Source organism: Ceratotherium simum, chromosome 7 (genome assembly GCF_057802395.1).
Source record: "Ceratotherium simum simum isolate JZ-2026a chromosome 7, ASM5780239v1, whole genome shotgun sequence".
NCBI lineage: Eukaryota > Metazoa > Chordata > Mammalia > Perissodactyla > Rhinocerotidae > Ceratotherium > Ceratotherium simum.
The window spans coordinates 20,370,311-20,388,629 of NC_141906.1; the positions used below are offsets into that span (position 1 = coordinate 20,370,311).

The window sequence follows — 18,319 nt, forward strand, 5'->3', positions numbered from 1 at the left end:
GCAAGGGAAGGCTCTCAGGGGCCATCTTTGTCCTAACTGCTAGAGGGTAGGGTAGCTTGGAGACTGATGGTGGAGATTGATGGTGCTTGGTGCAGTGAAAGGATCCAGAAGATTTGGAGTTGCTTTAGTTAGGGAGGAACCCTCTCATGACCTGTGGGTTGAGGATACTGCTTTGTATCACAGTAGAGAACTTGGGCTTTTTTAAATAGCTTTTTAGCCTTCCGATGAAGATTACTTTACTCTTATTTAGAGTTTTCCTTGCACCAAAATTGTACTTCTTTTTATTTTTGTGAGGAAGATTGACCCTGAGCTAACATCTGCTGCCAATCTTCCTCTTTTTGCTTGAGGAAGATTGTCATTGAGCTAACATCTATGCCAATCCTCCTCTATGTTGTATGTGGGACACTGCCACAGCATGACTTGATAAATGGTGTGTAGGTGGATGCCCGGGATCCGAACCTGCGAACCTTGGGCTGCCGAAGCAGAGCATACGAACTTAACCCACTACATCACTGGGCCGGCCCCCATTTTTTTTTTTTTTTTTTGTGAGGAAGATTGGCCCTGAGCTAACATCTGTGCCAGTCTTCCTCTATTATGCGCACGGGATGCCGCCACAGCATGGCTTGATGAGCAGTGCATAGATCCACGCCTGGGATCTGAAGCTGGGAATCCTGAGCCACTGAAGTGGAGTGCGTGAACTCAACCACTACGCACTGGGCCAGCCCTGTACTACTTGACTGATCTAAATTCTAAAGTTCTCTTAAGAGACATCCACTCTGTGTACGAAGGTGAGAAGAACATTTGATGGAGTGTCTGCAGGGGTTTCTAATCCCATTTTGCCTCATTGAGTGACTTATTATATCTGAGCTAGTTTCCTTATCTGTAAAATCCCTCTGAGAGCTGTAGTGAAGCTTAGTGAAATGATATATGTGCAAGTGTTTTCAGTGGATTCTAGGTGGTGTATATTTTCTTCTTGCATTCAAGGCTTCTCATTCCATATAGTGCAAAGAGAGGAGGAAATGTGCAGCGAGTAGTATATGGATAATTATGGGAAGTTTGAGTTCATGAAGTTGACCTTTTGAGGAGGAATGCTTTTAATTTTCTAAGACTTAAGATAGATAGAAGTCTCTGACATTGAGGGCTTTGAGGAAAGGATCTGTATTTTCCATTTTGGAAATCTTAGCAGAAACACAGAGAAAGGGGGTATTGGGTGATGAGAAATCTGGGAAGGAGGTAGTTGTTATATTGAAATTTTATTTGTGAGGGGACCCTGTTTTACTCATTTGTGGTTATCTGGGAAGGGAGAACAGTGCTGACTAAAACTGGAAACTAAATCCAGAGTCTTGGTAGATTTTTCATGATGAGGTAGTATTGGGTTATGAATTTCATATATTTTCCCAGGAGAGACTGTAGTAACAAGGCAGGGAATGATGGTTATTCTCCTCTTTGCTGTCAGTGAGTGATGTAGCTGTGCAAATCGCTTTGCAGGTGAGGAGTCCGGACTCCTACAGTTGTTTTGGTTTTGAGTTAAATTTAAGGTTTTGTTCATTTCAGTTTTCAAATATTGTTACTATTGTATGACTACTTCAGATACATGTTTCTTTGGTTTAATAGAAATATATGACATATTAGTCTTCTAGTATTCACCTTTAAATTAGGTGCATATAAATAGGAAGAGTTACTTTTTATAGTCTACATCCTTGTACTTTAATAGTGTTAAGTCAACTAAGTTGTTGCAGTAAAAAAACTAGTAATTGTATTCTAAATCCTCGTTTTAAAAAATCTCTTTATCAGCTCGAGAGAAATGTGCTATTAAGTTATTCATATTTTTTAAAAAGTATAATCTCTTTATCATAGAGATCATAAATGCTCATAGTAGGAAATTCAGAAAATACAGAAAAGTACAAAGAAAAAAATAGCAATCACTCATACTCTCACCTTCCAGAAGTAACATAGCCGTGTTTTATATTTTGTGTATTTCTTTCCATAATTTTTTCTGTGTTGAATTTTTAAAAATATCATATATTGCAAACTATCATTTTTTGCAATTTATAAGAAAGTTATGCCATAGGTGCTTAAGAACATCTGTTTCTTTGTTTCTTTTAGTGTTCTTTGTTCTGATTTAAATTTTTTGTATGCTTTTCATATCATCTGTCGTCTTACTTTTTGAGGTAGGTAGGACATAAATCACAAATTAAAAAAAAACACTCGCTCTCTTCAGGATGTCTGAAGCTTTGTAGAGTAAGGTATCAAGTTTCATCCGAAGTCACATTCACTGAGCTTCTAGAATGCTTTACCTGTGCCTCTATTTCCTTTCTTTCCTTTTATTTCTATGTGATCATATCCAGTCAGGAAAACTGTGTTAATCTACTTCATTACTCACTACATTTCTTCTCTTTGAGATTTGCAACGTCCGGCCGAAAGATTCTTTTTTGTTATAGGAGTCTGTTGTGACTTGTCCCTTGGGTAAGATCTCTAATGGATACCTTAAAGCAGTGGTTTATGGTAGTTTTTGGTTTACAAATCCTTTTGAATCTGATACAAGCTGTGGATCCTTGCCCTAGCTCCATCAGTCTGGATTGTTTGAAATCTTGGCTTGCTAGGCCTATTGCACACCTAACACCTTTGGATGTTCCTTTACTTTGTCTTGGAGTTATCCTTTGCCATTCTCTTGTGAAGGATCCAGTTTCCTGGATCCCATGTGCACATCTTTCTTGGTTGATTCTGTTTTTGGCAGAGCACCTTTTTAATATCCACAAGGTTGTTGTTTGTCTTTTTGGTTTTTTGACAACTTTGTTGAAACATAATTTATGTACTATAAAGCCATCCCCCCCACTGCAGACAACCACAATCTACTTTCTGTGTCTATAGATTTGCTTATTCTGGACATTTTATTTAAATGGGATATAATTTTTAAAACCTTTTAAATAAATTTATTATTTTAGAATAGATTTAGATTTACAGAAAAGTTGTGAAGATAGTACAGGGAGTTCCCATATACCCCATACCCAGTTTCTCCTAATAGTAACAGCTTACGTAGTATGGTACATTTGTCACAATTAATGAACCAGTATTGACATATTATTATTAATTAAAGCATGGGTCTAGGGGCTGGCCTCCTGGCCTAGTGGTTAAGTTCAGCGCACTCTGCTTCGGCAGTCTGGGTTCGGTTCCCAGGCACGGACCTACACCACTGATTGGCAGCCATGCTGTGGCAGCAACCCACATACAAAATAGAGGAAGATTGGCACAGATGTTAGCTCAGGGCGAATCTTCCTCAGCAAAAAAAAAGCACAAGTCTATTTTCATCCACTGTGCTAAATTTTTGGAGAGCAATATCAATTTGAGAAATTGAGTACTTTCATTTCTGGGAAATTTTGTCGAATTATTTTATTGATGATAACTTCCTCTTTGTTTTCTCTGTTCTCTCTTTATGGAATACTATTATTTGGATATTAGACTTCCTGGACTGACTCCATGCTTTATTCAGATTTTTTTAGTTTTTATTTATTTTATTTTAGAAAAATAAAACAATTTATTCAGTTTTTCAGTTTTAATCCTGTTCCAGGATTCCATTCAGGATACCACATTACAATTAGTTGTAATGTCTCCTAAGGCTCCTTTTAGCTATAACAGTTTCTCAGACTTTCCTTCTTTTTGATGACTTCGGCAGTTTTGAAGAATATTCCTCAACTGTTTTGTAGAATGTCCCTCAATCAGGACATGTGTGATGTTTTTCTCATGATTAGACTGGGGTTATGGTTTTTTGAGAGGAAAACTAGAAGCAAAGTGCCATTCTCATCATATTATATCAAGGATATATACATACTGTCAACATGACTTATCACTGTTGATGTTAATCTTGATCACCTGGTAGTGTTTGTCAGGTTTCTCCAATGAAAAGTTCACTCTTTTTTCCTATGAGCAGCCCATACTTAAGGAGTGGGGAGTTATTTTCCACATCTCTGAGAGCAGAGTATCTGCATAAATTATTTGGAATTCTTTTGCACAGGAGATTTGTCTATTCTCCTATTTATTTATTTAATCATTTATTTTTATTAATATGAACTCATGGATATTTATTTTACACTTTGGGTTATAATTCAACTTCTTTATTTTTTTGTTCAAATTATTCTAGTTTTGGCCATTGGGAGATCTTTCAGTTGGCTCCTTTGTCTCTTTGATGTGCCCCCATCATTGTGGGGTTTTTTTTTTTTTGGAGCACTTCCTTAGTTTTTGTCACTACAAGATGCTCCAAGATCCTCCTGTATATTTCCTGCTCCAGTTGAAGAACCAGCCATTTCTCTAAGCAGCCCTGGTTCTTTTTATTGGAGAATGGCATTAGAAACCAAGATCTGGGTGCTAGTTGTGCTCGTTGTTAGTGGGGTGTTGTTGCTTCTAGGCCCTATGATATGATGATATGTAAAATAATATGAATGATAGTATTTTTGAAGTTTGCCTTTGTTCTGTGTAATTTTCTGTTTCCTCAAAGTTGCATTCATTGATTGGCAAGAGGGGTCTTTCTTTAATCTTTTTTTTTTTTTTTTTTTTTTAAAGATTTTATTTATTTTATTTTTTCCCCCCAAAGCCCCAGTAGATAGTTGTATGTCATAGCTGCACATCCCTCTAGTTGCTGTATGTGGGACTCGGCCTCAGGATGGACGGAGAAGTGGTGCCTCAATGCGCACCCGGGATCCGAACCCAGGCCACCAGCATTGCAGCGCGCGCACTTAACCACCAAGCCACAGGGCCGGCCCTCTTTCTTTAATCTTAAAGTCTTTTCCCAAATGTCTCATGATCTCTGTCCATTTACATTTAGGAATAATGCACCAAGAAGCTGATTGGAAGCACTGTGTTCATGGGTGGGGTTTGGTTACTGAGAGGTTCACTGTAGAATGATCTGGCTGTATTGTTTCTTCCCTGTACCATCAGTATCTGTCGGTCTTTTTTCTTGGGCTGGTCAGATTCACATAAAAGACTCCTCCAAATCTCTGCCTTGAGGGCATAATCCTAGCTGCCAGCTTTCTGAGAGCCAAGTAGTGGAAGAGCGCTGGGGGTCTCAAGATTCAGTATGTAAAATTTCTCTTATTTCCCTATTTTTAGAATGATACCCTTGCTCTCAGTTGTTTGTGGTTCCCCAGCTGTTGATACTTTGTACCTCAATTGTAATCCCAAGTATAGATATCCATTCTTCTCTTTTTATTTTTTAATTGAGGTATAACTGACATATAACATTGTATTAGCTTTAGGTGTACAACGTAATGATTTGATAGATGTATATATTGCAAAATGATTACCACGATAAGTTTAGTTAACATCTATCACCACATATAGATACAACATTTTTTTTATTGTGATGAGAACTTTTAAGATTTACTCTCTTAGCAACTTTTAAATATACAGTACAGTTTTAACTATGGTCACCATGCTGTATGTTATATCCCCAGGACATATTTATCTTATAACTGGAAGTTTGTACCTTTGACCCCCTTCACTCATTTCGCCCACTCTACTCATTCTTTTATTTATCCTTTCTAAAGAATAAAGTTCCAGTTTTCTTCTGGAATGGAGGAGGCCACATGGAGTGGAAAGGGTAAGGGGGTGGGGACAGCTGGTTCTTTTTTTTTTTTAATTTTATTTATTTATTTTTTCCCCAAAGCCCCAGTAGATAGTTGTATGTCGTAGTTGCACATCCTTCTAGTTGCTGTATGTGGGACGTGGCCTCAGCATGGTGGGAGAAGCAGTGCGTTGGTGCGCGCCTGGGATCCGAACCCGGGCCGCCAGCAGCAGAGCGCGCGCACTTAACTGCTAAGCCATGGGGCCAGCCTGGTTCTTTTTTTTTTAATTGAGATATAATTCATGTAACATAAATGTACCATTTTAAAATGTACACTTCAGTGGTTTTTAGTATATTCAGTATGTTGTGCAACCACCACCACTTTCTAGTTCCAGAACATTCCCATCCTCCCAGACTAACTGCATACCTATTAGCAGTTAGTCCTCTGGCAACCCCTTTCTGTTTCTATGTGTATGCCTATTCTGGACATTTCATATAAATAGGATTATTCAATATGTAGCCTTTTGTGTCTGGCATCTTTCACTTAGCATAAAGTTTTCAAGGTTCATTTGTGTTGTAGCATGTAACAATACTTCATTCCTTTTTATGGCTGAATAATATTCCATTCTGTAGTTATACAACATTTTGTTTATCTATTCATGAGCTGATGCCAGCTGGTTCTTAAATAGACTTTCAACCAATCCTTCTGTTTTTAGCCCCATCTTTATCCCTACTTCCATAAGTGCCCGATGCTACAAGTTCCTGAGCTTTTTGGAGCTTATGTTGTATCTCAGCTTTCTCAGGTCTACTGTCAGTAACCATTTATCCATCTGCTTTCCAGCTTCTAAAATTTTGTTGCTATTACCTTCACTTTTATTCTGTCGCTTTATGCTCCCCTCGCACCCAACCCTCTACTGTTGTTTTAGTGGGGTTTTGGGGAGAGAGAGGCAGCAGAGGGAGAACTAATGCATGCCTTCAGCTCACAATTGAAAAGGTAGAATTACCATGCTGGGTCAGACTCTAGGCCCAACAGCCATTAAGTTATGGAATGATCAAGCTGGAAAAACCTTTACAGATCAGCGACTAGTCTCTACTTCTTTATCTTTCAGGTGAGGAAAGTGAGACCCACAAAATTCAGTAGGTTGTTTAGGTCATGCAACTAGTAAGTAGCCAAGGTGAGACTTTAACCCTGTCTTCTGTCTTCTAGGCTTGTTGCTTACACTTAATTTAGACTGATTATTTTAAAATTTGGTTTTGAGGAGAGCATGAAGACCATTGCTCAGATTTGTCCTCTGCTGCTTCTTTCTCAGAGATCCCATTCCAGTGGGTTTGCCTAAGCCCAGCTCTCTGGAGGGGCTAGTTTTTAGAGAAAAGTACCTGTGTACATGTGTAGCCTCTGGGAGCCCTCACTCTGTTCAAAACAGTATGTGTATATCCAGCTCACAGGACTGGGTTCATTAGACTGGTCTGAAAGACCATGAATTTGACAGCTTGTTGCTTCTCCCACTAAACAGAGCAGATTATCTAAGTTCCAGATGTTAGCTCAACAGATGTGTGGCCTTCAGGGTATTTGGCTGGGCTGAAAGGGAGGCAGTGTCTACCTTGTTACCTTGCTACTGAAGTTCTGTCCTACCTGTGTTTGGAGCAGTCCTATCTAGATAAGTTCTCAAACCCCAGTCTCTTGATAAACCTGGGTGCATGAGGGCCAGCTCTGGTGGCCTAGTCGTTAAGTTTGGTGTGCTCCTCTTCGGTGGCTTGGGTTTGGTTCCCAGGGGTGGACCTACACCACTGATCTGTCAGTGGCCATGCTGTGGTGGCAGCTCACATACAAAAAGAAGAAGATTGGCAGCGGATATTAGCTCAGGGCAAATCTTCCTCAGCCAAAACAAACAAGCAAACAAACAAACAAACTGGGTACACGAGAAGTTCAGCCATTTTAGAAATACTGGGTGCATGAGTTGGACTAGGTGTGGTGCCTGGAATATGTCAAGCAGGAGTCAAAACATCAATAAAAGTAGTGGCTGTATTCACAAATCTGAAGTTTTCTGACCAAGAAAATATGTTGAGAAAGAAAGTGGACAAATCTGCCTCAAGGGGAAACATAGGCGTAACAGATGGTTTCTATTGCTGTTTCATTGAAAAGCCTGGTGAGTTGCTTTCCTGGGTTAGTTAGTGCCTTAGAAAGAGCCCTTGTGGCCTGTCCAAGGAGGGGGCAGCTCACTTAGCTGCACTCCGGGTATTTGTTTGTGAATGTCTGACCCCTGAGCACCAGTCAGCTGATGATGTGGGCCAAGGTACAGGCTGTCTCTTTAAAGAGCAGTTATTTTTTTCACTTTATGCTGCAGGAGCTGAAAATTTACCTCAATTTCATATGTAGAAGAGGTGGAGGAGAGTGATGAGTAGAGTGTAGTGTTAGATGGTTTTCTGTAGCTACCAAAACTCTGCTAGTGTTATTGTGTTTTTTAAAGCTATCTCTCTTTAGAAAGTGCAGATAGTAATGAAGTAGTCATCTAAAAGTAATAGCAAGGTTAATGCTCATTTACTTAGAAATTTGCATTCCGATCTCTTACTACACTGTGCTCTGTCAGTCAGAGATGACGAGGGATGATCTCTGATTTGTACAGGGGTTCAGAAATTTTCTGGAAGACAAGGAGAATTGAAATGCTGGGGCAGCAAGTGAGTTGATGACGAAACACAAGCTGGTTTTTCAACATGCACCAAAAACAGTTGTGAGTTGGTAGTAATACTGTTCTGGTGGGCAGTCTATTTCAGGAATGTTTGTAACAGGAAAGATACAGTGGCATCTGCCTGCATTTTAGTGCAGGAAATAAACTGATTATAGCATAAGCGGCATTGAATTGTTGACCAGTGTCACCAACAAGATCAATTCTACGACATCCCAGAATGCCGATATGCAGAGGATAGCATAATAACCTGGTTGTATCCATTCCCAGAGGAAATAAATTCTATCACTTGTGCTGTAGATAATGTGATCTAGACCTTACAGGATTGATGTTGATGTGGTGAGGTGAGGCCGTTCATGTGACACTTCTGTCTTGGGCCTGGAGAGAGGGATAGCTCAGCTGCCTTCAGAGTTCTGTCCACGGTATAGTTTTGAATGCTTGAATTGTATTGCCTGCAGCCTCTGCTTTAAAACTTTGACAGGTTGTTAAAACATTAAAAAATTTTTTTAATTAAAAAATGTACTTTTTAAAAACGTTAAGCTTTTTATTTGAGATAATTGTAGATTCATATACACTTGTAAGAAATAATACAGAGAAATTACTGTGTACCCTTTATCCAGTAGTAACATCTTGCAAAACTATAGTATACTATCACAACCAGGATATTGACACTGATACAGTCAAGATACAGAATAGTTGCATCACTACAAGTATTCTTGGGGTTGCCCTTTTACAGCACCCCCAATCCCTGACCTCTGGCAACCACGAATCTGTTCTTTATTTCTATAATTTTGTCCTTTCAAGAATGTATATAAATGCAGTCATACAGTGTGTAACCTATTGGGATGGGTTTTTCTCTCTCTTGTATTGCTGGTCTGCAGGCAGTGAATTCTCTTAGTTTTGTTTTACTTGAAAATGTTTTTATTTTGCTTTCATGTTTGAAGGATTTTTTTGTTTATAGAATTCTGGGTTGACAGTTTTTTTTTTTTTCTTTTGGTACTTGTAAGGTGTTGTTCCATGTCTTCTAATCTCCATTGTTTCTGATAAGAAGGCAATGGTAATTTCAATCATTTTTTTCTCTTTAATGTAATGTATCCTTTTTCTCTGGTTCCTTTCCAATTATTCTCTTTAAAATTTTTTCTCTTTTTTTCAGAGTTTGACTGTGATCTGCTTATTATGATTTTCTTGGTATTTATCCTGCTTGGGATCCACTGAGCTTCTTGAATCTGTAAATGTATATCTTTTACCAAATTTGGGAAATTTTTGATCATTATTTCTTCAAATATTGTTTTTTACCTCATTTGCTCTCCTTTCCTTCTGGAGCTCCAATTATGTGTATGTTAGACTTGTTGCCCCACAGATATCTGTGGTCCTTTCCCCAGCCCCCACACCCCCCCTCTAATTTTTTTTCTCTCTGTTCTTCAGATTGGATACTTTTTATTGATCTGTTTTTAAGTTCACTAACTCTTCTGCATCTCCAATCTGCTACTAAGCCCACTCACTGCATCATAGTGTATTTCTCTGTTGAGATATACTGTTTTTTAATTCATCACCATCATAGCTATTTTGAAATCCTTGCTCGCTAATCCCAGTATTTGGAGCAACTCAGGGTTGGTTTCTGTTGATTGACTCTTCTCTTGAGAATGGGTCATGTTTTCCTATTTCTTTATATGCTGAACAGTTTGGGCTTGCATCTTTGGCATTGAGTATGGTATATTGTAGAGACTCTGGATTGTGTTACCATCCTCCAAAGAACATTGAATTTTCTTTGTTTTGCTAAACTTTGTTCCCCTGCAGTGAATGGCAGCTTAAATCTCAGTTCAGTTCTTTTAGCCCTAACTTGGCTGCTTGGGGTCTGTTCCATGTGTGCGTGGTTCAGGGATTAGCCAGAGATTTGGGCAGAGTTCATACACAGAGTTTGGGGCACCCCTTTTCTGGGTTTCTCTAGAATTTCCCTCCCTCACTTCCCAGTTGCTGTGGTTGCCTTAAAGTCTGCCCTCTTGTTCAAGTGAGTAAGACTAATGGGTTTTTATCTGAATTTTAGCTACCTCTCAAGGCATAGACTGGGACCTGTTTGGCCACAAGCCATAAAAAAAGGGACACTTACTGGTGTTGTTACCTTCTTTCAAGTGACTCTCCTTCCTCCTTCCTAATCTGCCTGCTTTTCGTTCTCTTCTATCTTCAGGTAGTTGTTTTTTATATTTTGTCCAGAGTTCATAGTTATCTGCAAGAGTTGGTCTCATAGGAGCTACTCTGCCATGACTGGAAGCAGAACCTCCATCAGACTAGATATAAATTATTTTGTTGACAAAGTCAATTTTTTTCAGTTATAGTTTCATAGATATTTATATTATCCTCCCCACCTTCTCCAAGGGATCAGATATAAAAATGCCATTACCTCTTTTTTTTTTTAACTTCGAATTTTATGTAAAGCTCCTTAAGTGTATCTCAGCTCTGACTACTGATAGATTTAGAAATTGAAATACTCCTTTTATTTGGTATAGCTAGTCCAAGATGTGGGTATAACAAATATGTCCCATAAACAATTTCCTAGGAAATGATGGTTACTTTTATTTTGCTTGAATTTAAGCTAACACTATGATCTGGAGAAGCATTGTGTAGTTCAACATAAACTAGGTCGAGATTTGACCATCTTGGGTCTTTTTCAGTAGCTACTTGAGTCATGCCTTTTCATATCTGCTCTACCATTTCAAAACTATCACTGTTTCCCACAGATGGAATACGTTTAATACAAATGTGCAGCTTTGAAATTTTGGTGAACATTTTCTGGTGACCTTTCAGATGACTTCAGACAAGTTTTGATTTTTTTTTTCTTTTCTTTTTTAACTTGTTCACGTGTGTGTATGTTAGAGAGAATCTTGCATCCAGTCAACATAGGCTTCTCATGATAGGAAAGGAGAAAACAGTGTTGTCCTAATTTGGGTCAGCATCAACCTAGAAAGTTATTTAGTAGTGCATATATTTTATTTTAGACTGTGTAAAAACTTGCCCATTTAGGTTAATCTGTAAGTGGTCAAAATGTTTCCTGCCCAAATTAGTAGAAACACTTAAGAGCTACGGTTTCTAACTTTTTTGGGTCATGGGACCCTTTGACAATCTGATGAAAATTGTGTTCTCTCTCCAGAAAAATGCACATATCTTCATACAGAATTTTATAAATCATTTCAGAGAGTTTTAGAGTTTCTTTGAAGCTTCTCAGTGTAAGCATCCCTCATTTAGGGTTATTCGAATCAAGCTAGTACTAACAGACTAATAGCAATACAAATGTCAGTTTGTTTCTGGCTTGGTCAAAGCAGAACAAGTAAACAAAGAACCTATTAGAAGTGCTTGTAAAGCACGCAGGCTTTTAAAAAAATCTGTTGTGATTTATCTGAACTCTTCTTTCCTGGGGGCAGATTCACAAAGATAGACCAACACCTAGTTGACTAATTTTTAAGTTGCTGTTAGAAATGGGCCTTAGTTCTGATATCCCGACCTGCTGACGTTTGTGTACTCTGTATGTGTTGGGCAAATAATTAGTTGTTGTTTCTAGGACAATAGGACAGTTGTGGTTGTGATGTCTTATTCCTAATATTGTTTGAATTTCTAAAGGTGTAAATAATTGAGGATTTAAGGGACCTGTGACACATGTACAGGTTTCAGGAGGTAGGGCTATGTAGGTGTTCCTGAGGCAGTAAGTCTCTACTGCTTCTTCTCATAACTCAGCCCTCAGTAAATGATGAAAGATAGAATTGTTTTAATGAAAAGATCCTAGGTTTGTGAATCTCCCTCCTCTATTACTTTTCTGGTGCTCTTTATAGGATGGCTATGGTGAACATGATTTGTTCTCAGGGCCCTCATAATCTCCTCTTTATACACCTCCTTTCTGCTTGCAGTGGAAATGCTATGCTCCTTACACTGGTCCAGTCTAATACACAGAAGGGCTTTTGTCTAAGATTGGCACTCTCTGTGCCTTTACTCAGAACCTGACTCTTGAACAAGACTTCTTTACTCAGTTTGTGTGAAGAAGGGGCAGGAGGTAGAGAGGTGGTGGTGGGGACAGAGGATCTGAAGACCACTTCTCCCTGTGATTCAAGCCTCCCTCTCCTCTTTGTCTACGCTTCAGATCAGCTCATCATGTTCATCTCTGGCTTCATCTCACTGGTTGTTTAAAATTCTCCCCTTAAATCGTCCCCTGTTCCATGCTTTGAATGCTCATCCTGTCTTAGGGGGCACCTCATAGCCAACTTAGGAAAATGTCTTTCTCTGAAGGCTTTCACATAGGACAGTGGTAACTGCCCTGATTCCTGTATATGTTCAAATATTTCGTGGTTTTTACTCAGGGGATTTTCTAGCCTAGTAAGGAAGAAATGAGCAGACTGACAACTGAAAGTGAAGAAGCTTAGGAGGAAGAAATGGTTATCTTCTCTCAGAACTGAATGAAGTTTAAAAATACATTCTGAGAATCTCAGACTTAGACAAGATCATTGTGTCAGCTGCTTGCTGTTTAATTACTTTGTACAGTGAGTGCGGGCTTGCCATGGGTGGGCTCTTTGCAGGTGTTACTGAAATGAAAGCTCAGAGACGAGCTCCACATAGCTCTAGGGCTTTGTTGCTACTGCTGTTACCAGCTGCCTGCTGATTTTGCCAGTCATCTTTAGTGCAGATTACCAAATGTATTTTGAGAGATAAAATTTGCTGGAAAAGAGTTTCAGAAAAATCAGTTTGGAGAAGGGATCAGGAAATGAGAGGAATTGAAATTGTGGTAGTTGCTTTACTAACAGAAAGTTCGGTCTTTTTTTGTGTGTGCGCGCGGAAGGTCAGCCCTGAGCTAACATCCGCTGCCAATCCTCCTCTTTTTGCTGAGGAAGATTGGCCCTGGGCTAACATCCGTGCCCATCTTTTTCTACTTTATATGGGACGCCACCACAGCTTGGCTTGACAAGTGGTGTGTTGGTGCACGCTCAGGATCCGAACCTGAGAACCCTGGGCCGCCGCAGCGGAGTGCGCGCGCTTAAGCGCTACGCCACCTGGCCGACCCGTGAAGGTTGGGTCTTACCATAAGTTGAAAATTATGAATGTGGGCTTCTGATGGTGACAGACAAAAGCTGAGAGAAAATGGAAGTGAAGGTTTTAGTTGTAATAGCAATAACTTTCTTTTTTTTTTTTTATATTTATATATATATATTTTTTTCCCCCAAAGCCCCAGTAGACAGTTGTATGTCATAGCTGCACGTCCTTCTAGTTGCTGTATGTGGGACGCGGCCTCAGCATGGCCGGAGAAGCCGTGCGTCGGTGCGCGCCCGGGATCTGAACCCGGGCCGCCAGTAGCGGAGTGCGCACACTTAACCGCTAAGCCACGGGGCCGGCCCAGCAATAACTTTCTGACTGGAATCATTATTAATTTCTGGAACAAGTGCCTTAGAATTATTATAAACTCTTCTTTTTTAGAAACTTCTGAGGTGCCTCTGGGATGAGTTAGAGTGAAGGACTATCTGACGTCAGGTTCATCCCAATCCTGTGTTGATGAAGGATATATCTTTCTTAATAATCACCAGCTCCTTTGGGTTCAAACCAACTTAGAAAAACTATAGTTGGAACAGAATTTATTCTATCAACTAGAGCACATGAACGGGATCCTGTGCAAGTGTGCTCTGAGTAGTTAGACTACATAGACTGAAGATCTGGAGCCTCCCAGATGATAACCTCCCTGTGAAATGGTTATTTGTGTATATTTTTTTCCTATATATTTGATAGTAAGGTCCTTGGGCATAGGTGCTTCATCTAGTTCATCTCTATCCCCCACAGTACCTAAGGCCCTTGATTACTCAATAAATAGGTATAGAGTTCAATTCAATTGTCCTTGATCATGTTTCCCACATATTTTTCCATGACTCCTACTAAGTTTATTTGTTTGAAATATTTAGGTGCATTTAATTTGTCCTCCACTCCCTACCCCTTAGGAAAAGCAATATTTGGGGCAGTATACGTTTGGATAAAGCACTAGTGGCTTTATAGTAGTTTGTTATCTGTTGAGCTCTTCATCCCATTTTACTGTCTTGTAATGTTTTTCCAACTGTGAATTGTGACCATTAGTAGGTGTGTAATTAGCATATTTGGTTTTAATGATATAAAATAGAAACTATGAGAGCGCATCACATATAGTAAGGGTAAGTATTGTGAAATTATTGTTTTAGGAAAATTTATATATATACATCATGTGTGTGTGTATTGCTTCATGTTGTAAAATTTGTTTCATATTGGAGTCATGGTCAAAAAAGTTTTGAATAACTCTGCTTTATTGTAATACTTTGTTATTTCATTTATCATATAGCATTATGCCAGTACATACAGGCTTCTAAAGCCAGGGATGGTGCCAGAGCTTTCATTTCCAGTACGACTGAAGGTAAAAACAAAACAAAATTGAGAACACCCAAAGCTTTCTGATGGCTCTTACATAGGTCTCTCCAGTGGCATTTTGTACCCTTTGACCTTCTAACCTTCTTGTGCCTTTTTTGACCAGTAGATTTTTCATATTTGTATTCCTATAGGTGGTGGGTTCTTTGGTTCTTCCTCTTTTCACTTTAGTGTTCTTATTTCACTGTAATATTTTTAGGAGGGGGAAGAGGGAAACAAAAGAGAATTTCAGAAATTTCAAATGATTCTGGATTGACAAAATAGCTCATTAGATTTACTCTGAAATATGCTTTCTTAATGTTCTTGAATCTTTTAGTCCCTTTGTATTTTTTCAGAGATCGTAGAAATACATACTTTATTCTAAATTTAAAATCATATATGCTTCTATGATGTTATCAATTGACTTTAAGCACACTAAATGTGGCTGTCAGGGGGGAAAAAAAAGATGGACATAATCCTGTATCATTCCTTGTGCTTTCTCCCCTCTCTCCCAAGAAGATTAACTATTGGGTTTTTAGTAATAATTTCATTTTAAAGAAAAGTAAAGATAGCTAGTGGTGTCCAATATTAACCATGCTAAACTTTTTCAGCTTCTTTACTTACCTAATAACTTTAATACTTTTCCTTTTCTTAGGTGATTGGCATACTAACCCCTTTGCCTTTATTTCTGTACCTTGCTGGACTACCAAGCTCAGACATTCATAACCCTGTGATTTCAAGGACTTTGTGGAGATGATTTGCTTCATTCTTTTTCTTGCAGGAGAAAATTTTGAGCAGACACCATTGAGACGAACGTTCAAGTCTAAGGTTCTTGCACGATATCCTGAGAACGTAGAATGGAATCCCTTTGACCAAGACGCAGTGGGAATGGTTAGTATTGGTTAGCTACAAGTATGAGATAATTTTACAGAGTAGTTTATAGTAGGATAGTGACTCCAGACAGTGGTAGCAGAGGTTCCACGAGTACCAATAATTTTTGAAGAAGGGGTTGTATGCATATTGTTCATGATTCTGCCTTTTTTTTTTTTTTTTTTTTGGTGGGGAAGATCAGCCCTTAGCTAACATCCGTTGCCAGTCTTCCTCTTTTTGCTGAGGAAGATTAGCCCTGAGCTAACATCTGTGCCCATCTTCCTCTATTTTGTATATGGGATGCTACCACAGCATGGCTTGATGAGTGGTGCGTAGGGCCGTGCCCTGGAGCCGAACCTGTGAACCTGGGGCTGCCAAAGCAGAGTGCGCAAACTTAACCACTGTGCCACTGGCCCAGCCCATGATTCTGAATTTTGATCAATATATCAAATATACTGAAAGTCACAATATGTTTCTTTTGTCAGACAAATACATAGTATAATCGGTCAGTGAGCTGTTGGTTGGTACTGAGCTATTGGTTGCTTATAGTATTGAGATTACATGAGTGAGGTTTAAAGCAATTTTCTCTCAATCTGCATTTTATACACCTGAGTAATATGACAGAAATGGGTATTTCTGTTTCATCGTTTTAGAGAGGACAGCATTTTAAATCTCATGTAGAAGAATACTACTATGAATCAGCTCCCTTTATTGAGTATGCACCTTGTGCTAGGCACCGTGATAAGCATTTTACATGAATTAACTCATTTAATCATCAGAATACTCCTTATGTAGATAATGTTAAATACACACACACACCAGACATAGGCACACACATATTTTACAAATGAGGGAACTAAGATCCAAAAACGGTTAAGTAATGTGTTCAAGGTCACATGGCTAAGAAGCATTTGAGCTGGAGTTTGAACACCATGGTCTGGTTCCAGAGCTCTGCTCTTAACTAAATCTTTGTACTGCCTCTGTTAATTTTTGATAGCTTTTTGTAGTTTTTAGAGGGTGATCTTGTTTGATGCATGCAATAACTCTGTGAAGTAGGTGGAGTAAACTATATTATCTTCATTTCACAGATGAGGAAACTAAGTCTTAGAGAACCTCAAGGTTTTTGACTCCTACTCCAGTGTTTATTTCATTTTAATATGCTATATTCTAGAAACAGCTAGGCTTTGGGAAGTCAAGTTCAAGGCTAATGGATATAACAGGATGTAGGTCCTTGTATTTGTTAACCCAGGCTGCTGGTAATTCATTTGTATAGCCAGCTTTGTGTAAAACTAGTAAATGAGGATTGATTGATTCAGGTCAATTTGATTAGCTATCTAAGTCTCTTTATATAACTCATCTGAGTTAAAGTGAGAAAAGTGCATCTTTATCCTGATTATGTCATCTCCTTGCTTTATATGAAATGTGCACCCTTTTTTCTATGAAAAGAGAAGGTTTTATTGATGACAGACTTTTGTGAGCTGATAGGGTCTAAAACTTTATTTTATTTTTAGGTGCGAGGTTGCATCTATCTGGTTTTTAGATGTATTTCTAGCATCATCTCCCAATACATGTTGTCATGCTTAACCACCTACCTAAATTCTCCAAGCGTTCTTTTACCTCCTCATCTTTGTGCATTTTCTTCCTGCCCCTGAAATACCCTTCTTTCCCTTGTCTACCTGGTTGAATTCTAACATAACTTCATCTAGGAAGCCTTTTCTGATGTTCCCAGGCTGGGTTGTCTGTTCTGTGTTCCCCTAGCACTTCATATATACTTCTCTATAGCCCTGATAAGTGCATTATAATTTTATTGTCTGTCTTAGAATGGGAGATCTTTAGGGTAGATATTTTGCTGTGTTGATCTTGTATCCCAAACACCCAGCACAGTAGGTGCTCTATAAGTAAATAAGTAGTGATGGTGAAAAGAGGATCAGCAGTGAGTGTTCTCACCACTTGTTTCGTTGTTGTTTTTTGCAGCTATGCATGCCCAAAGGGCTGGCATTCAAGACCCAGGCTGATCCCAGGGAGCCCCAGTTCCATGCCTTTATTATCACAAGGGAGGATGGCTCTCGGACATTTGGGTTTGCCCTCACATTCTATGAGGAGGTGACTAGCAAGCAGATCTGCAGTGCCATGCAGACCCTTTACCACATGCATAATGCTGAGTATGATGTCTTACATGCTCCCTCTGCTGATGGCCGAGACCACGGTGGCATGGAGGATGGTGAAGGCACTCCTGGGACCAAGCTGCAGCGCTTCAACTCTTATGACATTAGCCGGGACACGCTCTACGTCTCTAAGTGTATCTGCCTCATCACGCCCATGTCCTTCATGAAAGCATGTCGGAGTGTGCTGGAACAACTTTACCAGGCAGTCACTTCACCTCAGCCCCCTCCACTGCCCCTTGAGAGCTACATATACAACGTACTCTACGAGGTGCCACTCCCACCTCCCGGCCGGTCCTTGAAGTTTTCTGGGGTCTATGGGCCCATAATCTGCCAGAGACCAAGTACCAACGAGCTTCCCCTATTCGACTTTCCTGTCAAAGAGGTTTTTGAACTGCTTGGGGTGGAGAACGTGTTTCAGCTTTTTACCTGTGCCCTTCTGGAGTTTCAAATCCTGCTCTACTCACAGCGTAAGTCAGTGCTTACTAGACCTCTCTCCCTGCATAGGGCCTCCCTTCTTTCCATGTAAGATACAGTGGGGCTGACTGTAAAGGTCAAGGCCTGTTACAATTTGAGCAAAACCCAGATCTTTTGCAGGTAGGTGATAGATGGAACTGCTAGGCGCTCCGGTCTAGGAGGGAAACTCTGCC

The 18,319-nt window shown here is 39.4% G+C and overlaps 1 protein-coding gene across 3 annotated transcripts in view; it reads left to right on the forward strand.

The window, feature by feature from the left end:
* DENND5A (DENN domain containing 5A) overlaps positions 1-18,319 on the forward strand; it is a 93,978-nt gene that overhangs the window by 19,762 nt on the left and 55,897 nt on the right. For all 3 annotated transcript variants that reach the window (XM_087433239.1, XM_087433240.1, XM_087433238.1), the window contains exons 2-4: positions 14,576-14,647; positions 15,419-15,528; positions 17,482-18,139. In XM_087433239.1, coding sequence (XP_087289365.1) covers positions 14,576-14,647; positions 15,419-15,528; positions 17,482-18,139 — 840 coding nt within the window. The remainder of the gene's footprint in view (positions 1-14,575; positions 14,648-15,418; positions 15,529-17,481; positions 18,140-18,319) is intronic.